Source organism: Atta colombica, unplaced genomic scaffold, assembly GCF_001594045.1.
Source record: "Atta colombica isolate Treedump-2 unplaced genomic scaffold, Acol1.0 scaffold165, whole genome shotgun sequence".
Classification (NCBI taxonomy): domain Eukaryota; kingdom Metazoa; phylum Arthropoda; class Insecta; order Hymenoptera; family Formicidae; genus Atta; species Atta colombica.
This window is the reverse complement of record NW_017259256.1, coordinates 1-6,573: the sequence shown is the minus strand read 5'-3', so window position 1 is coordinate 6,573 and position 6,573 is coordinate 1. Positions and strand designations below refer to the sequence as shown.

The 6,573-nt window shown below is 29.1% G+C and overlaps 2 protein-coding genes across 2 annotated transcripts; one reads left to right on the top strand and one right to left on the bottom strand.

Moving 5' to 3' along the window:
• Nucleotides 1-447: 447 nt before the first annotated feature.
• LOC108686165 (Ig-like V-type domain-containing protein FAM187A) lies at nt 448-3,125 on the top strand. The gene is made up of 8 exons (XM_018191302.1): nt 448-589; nt 702-885; nt 959-1,136; nt 1,451-1,790; nt 1,983-2,047; nt 2,468-2,649; nt 2,733-2,888; nt 2,954-3,125. The coding sequence occupies exons 1-8, from the start codon at nt 448-450 to the stop codon at nt 3,123-3,125; spliced, it is 1,419 nt and encodes a 472-aa protein (XP_018046791.1).
• Nucleotides 3,126-3,963: 838 nt separating this feature from the next.
• On the bottom strand, nt 3,964-6,531 carry LOC108686160 (epidermal growth factor receptor substrate 15-like 1; the record flags this gene model as incomplete). The annotated part of the gene is made up of 5 exons (XM_018191299.1): nt 3,964-4,147; nt 4,225-4,385; nt 4,471-4,695; nt 5,955-6,227; nt 6,298-6,531. Coding segments are annotated over 5 exons (1,077 nt in total), but the record flags the coding sequence as incomplete, so codon positions are not given.
• Nucleotides 6,532-6,573: the final 42 nt, after the last annotated feature.

Sequence of the window (6,573 nt, the reverse complement as noted above, 5' to 3'; positions counted from 1 at the left end):
GCGCGGCTTAATCGCATATTGGCTTAGACATTTCCTTTTCTAATTCGAAAACTATAGCGAATATTTCAAAATAGTATAAGAATTTTTTGTTCTCTCCATTCTCCACCCCCAATGTGGCTCGGACCCATCTTATGAGACACCGTGTATACAATATAAACATATAAAATTGCTGTCACAAAGTTGAGTTTTATTAATTCTTGTATATATTGCTCGCATTTTTTGTGTTTGATTCTTCAAGATTGTGCTATTTGACAAGGGCTATGATATTTAACTGTTCTATGTCTTAATTTTTAAATCTCATTTTCATTCGCGTAGAGTTTCATACGCAAGTGTTTCATAAACATTCTGTTGAATGCAGCTATTATATTAGCATATAAAAAAAAATGACAGGATATTATACTGGTATTTCATTTCATTATATTGCGATACTTCACGACGCTGTACATAATGCTAATGATGAAAATATGTATAATGCCAATTTTAATCTATTATTTCAACAATGTATCTTTAGGATTACTACAAGCAAATTTATTAACTAAACATAAGGAATTACTAAAAAAAATTAATAAAATGTTTAATGGCAAGCATGGTAGGTAAATGTTTTAATTACGTGTGAATAATTTAGATATACAGATGTAAATCTATCTATAATGCGCACACGCGTGTAATCATATATAAGTATTTGTTATTGTAATAACAAGGTGATGAAGTTCTTTTAAATGTCAATGAATATGAATATCCGAAAACTAACAAGACTTTAAGACAACTACACAAACAACAATGGCTAGATTATTACAAGTGTCTGAAAGAAATATACGCAGATATAAAGCAAGACAGAATTATTTATCCGAGTGCGCTCATAGCGCTCGAGGGAACATCCGTAACGTACGATTAAGAAAATTAGCATAAAAATTTGCCATGAACAATTACGATAAAACTTTAATAAATTGATTTATAGTTTAGAATGTCAAATCTGCATCTCGCCACTGGAAATGTATATGACTTCTCTAATAGAATGGTACTTTAACAGCAGCAGCAGCAGCAACAATAAAAGCAGTAAAGTTAAAGATGTGCTATATAATGGGAATCGCATTGTCAATTCACCAGATAACCGATACATCATGTACAATGTTAAGGTGTAAATTCAGGAAGTATGGCGTATATGATACACAACTGTAAAAGATAACTCAGAGAAATAATTTTTTTATACATAAGTTAATATTAAAAAATTAAATTTTTTTCAATATTAATGAGAAATGTACATAATTATAAAATCATTGAAAGGTCGAAACATGTAAGAATTTTAATTGATTATTAAAAGATTAATAAGATTAATAATATTCATTATGCAATATATTCTTTCATTGTTCTTAAAACTGGTAATTTAGACTCTTATATGCTCTTTATTATATTTCTTGTTTATAAATTAATAATAATTAATGATTCTTAGTTAGAGCAAGCTGGAGCTTATTGGTGTGAAATAGGACATACTATAGGATCAATTTATTATTTACATGTCGATAGTAATATGGAAACGGTTAATGTATATCCGGATAGAGCGCCTTATACATTGCAAGCAACATTGAAAAATGTGTCAGAATACAAGTTGAAAGTTTATACCACTTGGACAACGTGGAGTTCTTGTTCCACATGCGATACAGTTGGGATAAAGTTGCGATACGGTTATTGCACCGTTTCCCTTTTCGAAATGTCAGATAACAAATCTTTTATTAACAAACGTGCATCGATAATGAATAAATTACAACATATGAAACGAGATATAAAGAAAGGTAAATAAATAAAAACAAGATATTCTTTCTCATCAAGATTCTTACTAAATTTTAAGTTATTTGAAGAATGGAATCAAATGCAAAACGACACAATGCTAATAGAAGCGATAAATACAACTTTGAAAGTTCAATTAAAAACGGCATTAATGTTATTTAAGAACAAATTACCGTGCAAATCGAGATTTCTTCCAGAACAAGTGCGACTAATTCCCGTTATCAAAAATAAAAAAATTGAAATTGTGAGACAATATTGCAAGGTATGCGTATTAAACAATACTTAAAACTTCTTATAATCACATAAAGTAGGATATTAAAGGAAAAAATGAATCTTTTTTTCCTTCTATTATGTTGATTAATTTTTTATAAAATGTTATTCATTTTTATTTAAATTAACAAGATTATTTTCAATTAAATTATTATTACCTAATATTATATAAAAATAGTTCCTTTGCATATTAATGTTATTTTCAATTAGATTATTGTTATCTAATGCTATTAAGTTAAACTTAGCTTAACAGCATTAGATAACAATAATCTAATTGAAAATAACATTAATATGCAAAGGAACTATTTTTATACAATATAAAGAAAATATCTATTTGGTGCACTTCGTAATTATTATTGCAATAATAAAGTAGAAATTTTAATGAAAATTGAAATAAATATTCTTGCAATAGAAAAAATGTCGAAAAGATATTATATTTGAAGTGCGCGATAAAAAGGGTAATATTCTGGAAAGTGCAAACAATAGTGCAGGTATATTTTCTATGATTCAAGAAATGCCTAAGCCATTACCATCAATTGCGCGTAGTGTTATTTATGAAAAACATAATAAAAAAATCGAACTTGTCTGTCCAGGGTAAAATTTAAAACATAAATTCTAATCGCTTCACTAATAATGACAAATATCAAAAATGATTTAAAAATCTTCTCTTATTTTAGAAATTTGAATGCAGATGTTCCGATTGTTTGGCGGATCGATGATAAAATGATTATTCCGTCTCACATTAAATCTCAATCAAATGGAAGAATTCATATTAATCCTCAGATGCAAATACTATTTGAACCTTTGAAATTTGAGGATGCTAATATATATAGGTAAATAAAATTCATTAACGAATGAAAACACATAATAATAATCTAAAAACTTGTTTCATTAATAGTTGTTGGCAAAATAATGAAATTGCTGGAATAATTAAGCTAATCGTAATTGAAGAAATAGAATTCAAGTTGAATCATCATGTTATTTTAATGGGCGCTATCGTCATAATTGGTGTTATTTCCATAATATTTTGGAAAGCATTCAAGGAACGAATGCGATATACGATGCATTAATAAACACTATAAATGCTATTTTATAAATGATATATAGATTAAACTGTTCATTGACAATTTGTAAAATGATGTGTTTATGTCGTATGTTTATGTTTATGAAGAAAAGAAGGAAGGCGATGAATCTCAAATAAGGTTTAAATTAGAGTTCGAAATACTTGAGTAGCCTTGCCTGCTTCGTTATCTGTAATACGGATCTGAACTGATTCCGCGAGTACCCACTAATTCAGGTACCTGCAGAATTATGTACAATGCGAGTACCTGGAACCGTATACAATACAGATATTCGAGGAATCGTGGGCGATACGAATACCTGTCTCGATGAGAGTATCCGCTACATATATCTACGTATAATTTTGTCAATTTTAAAGGTATGTATTTTACAATCGTTTGTAGTAATTCTCATTCCGTTTATAATTAAAATATTCTGGAGTCTAAATTGTTTCGTTTTCACATTATAAATATTAAATACATTTCCAAATTTAATTTGCTTTGCAACGATTAATATATCCTTAATTCAAATTATTTAACTACAAACAAAATGAAAATTAGTATAAACAATTCTAAAACGCTTTTAACATTAATAAAACATACACGCAGATATCTGTAGCATGTAGCAGATATTCGTATCGAAATGGGATATCGCCCATAATTCCGCGAGTACCTCGTATTGCAGACAGTTCTGGAAGTACTTGCATTATACACAGTTCTATTGGAAGTATCCACATAATTGGTCCTGAGCCGTATGCACGGGTAACGAATCTGTGGGCGGGCATTCAAATTTTACGTTACCCGATTCTTTTTCTGAACCCTATTTTAAATATAGCATATTATAAGTACATCAGAAAAGAATTTTAATAATTACCACAATAGTTTCCCCAACTTTCCGTATAGAAGGCGGTATCATTTCAGGAGTTAAACTTGTTGGAGGATCTATACCATTGAGTTTCTGCTTGATAAGCCACATAGCTATGGCAAATTGTTCCTTATTTAATTTTCCACTTTGACAAATATCGCATAAACTCCTAATTCATAAAATATTTTCGTTAATACCATGATAGTTAATTTTTGGTAAATTGTTCACAATAAAATACTGTGTTACCATATATGAGCTAACACAGAATGTGGAAGTCCACTTTGTAGGAAGACATCCTTGATTTCTAAACCAGAGACAAATCCATCTCTGTCCATGTCAGCTTGTAAAAATAACTTTTCCGCAGCTATTTGATCTTCAGCCGAAACTACCCAATGTTGCGCGCTTGTCTGAGAATATATAATACAAAAACATTAGCAATTGGATGCAGAAATACAATAAGTTCTTAAATCACAGAGTTTAAAAGATAAATACTTTTACAGCATCTAATCCAGTCAAGCTCTTAACAGTCGTCGTATTTGATAAGGGTGGTACTTGTGATTGCGATGATGGTGGTGCAGTAACTGCCATGCCTATCAGTGTAGGAGACTTAGTCTTAGAGATAATAATGTCTTTCCTTTTATTAGGCGGCATTAATTCTGGTGGAAGTACACTTGGTATCGCATATTTTTCCAATGCTTTATATACAAGATGCATAGCCTGCATAATAACACAGTTAGGCAGAAAAAAAAAGAAAATATAATTTGTGATACAAATATTGTTAAAATACATAGAACATAAATAACGTTTAATATCATTCAAGATAATCTCTCAACTTAACATTACATTGTTATCAAAAATTGTTTCTTCAATCATACATTATGGAAAACGAATGAGGGCTACATTCAGTCAAAATAAATCTTAGTATCTAATACTTTCTTGTAAATTTTTACAATTTTCAGTTTAAAAATACTATCCTCCAATTATATATTTGCCAATCCTAAAACACAATTCTAGACTAAAGCTAGAGTATGTAATTAAATTAAATAATATAATACTATATGCCTTGGTAATAAAATTTAAGGAGATTCTCGCGCTACTTCTTAGACAGTCAATAGACAGTTTATTCATAATAACATGTAAAACAATTAAAATAATGACATAAAAAGATTACTAACAATATCTTATGTCATTAAACATAATTGTTGTTAATGTTACTGTAAATATTTTCAAAAAGACAAAATAAAAGTTGTAAGATGCTCATTTGATGAATATGTATTTAACACATATTCTAGTTTTTTTCATTAAAGAATATAAATGTTTTGTAAATCGTGGTCAGTTTAAATGAAATTTCACGAGAACAAATTTAAGTGTTTACTTTATAATTATAACGGTTTTTAAATTGCTCTTATATGCGAATGTCTCAATTTAAAAGAGAATAACTATAGAATAAGGTTAAACGTTCAATCTGCAATGTAAAATTCTATAAATTTAGAATTAAATATCTTCAAAATGGTATGATAAAAGTCAATGAAATTTTTTTTAGATATTATTAATATTATTAACTTTTGTATTACACTTGTCTTATATTTCTTTAAACGTGAGAACCTTTTAAATAAGAGATCCAAATGGAATGAGAGAGATGCAAATTCAAATTTTGGTTGGGATAATATTTTTTGCAATAAATTCCTTATAGTGTTTTAAAAATACTCATTAGAATCAATAATATTAATTCCTTGTCAATTTAATTTGTGATATTACTCTAGCTCTAATCTAGAATTATTTCAAGAACAACAAATAATCGATGTAGTTTGCTTGAACTGGAAATTGTAAAAATTTAAATGTAAAAATATAATATTATTAGGCACTAAGACCAACCTCTTTTCACTTGTGTTGAATCTTTCTTGACTTATTTTCATTTAATATTCATTTATGCAAGAGTTACTGTAACATATATAAAAAAAACAATTGATACTTACAACTACAAATTCGTGTCTATCCAGCATACCATCCTTGTCCATATCTGCTAAGTCCCAAATCTTACCAAGAGTATCTAAGGGAAGTTTGCTGTCCATAAGAACACCTTTTACTTTATTTCCAGATATGTAGCCATTAGATGGCTGTAAGCTGTCAAAAAGCTGATCGTATTTCGCTCGTTCTGTAGGATTAATTGACCAATCTCCATTATTGACAGATGTTATTACAGGCAAAGCATTAGTCATAACCTTCTGTGGAATGACTGGGATGTCTCCCTGATATCAAAAAAGACAGACAATATAATGCTTGTTCCAATTGCAAAAATGTGTTTATATGTAAATTTACCATCTTCGGTGGTGGCAATTCTAGGCTTAGATTAGATATATTCAAATCCTTTCCTGTTTGTGCCAATGCACATAATTTGAGTGCAACAAACAAGCCAGATTTGTCTAAAGAACCTCTCGATTGTGGATCAGCCATATCCCATATTTTACTCAGAATAACATCACTCAACTGGGATTTCTTAAGAAATCTTGCAGCATCCATCGCCTCAATCCGTCCATATCCATTTGGATCAATCTAGGAACAAATGTGTGTGTATGTATATATATATATATATAT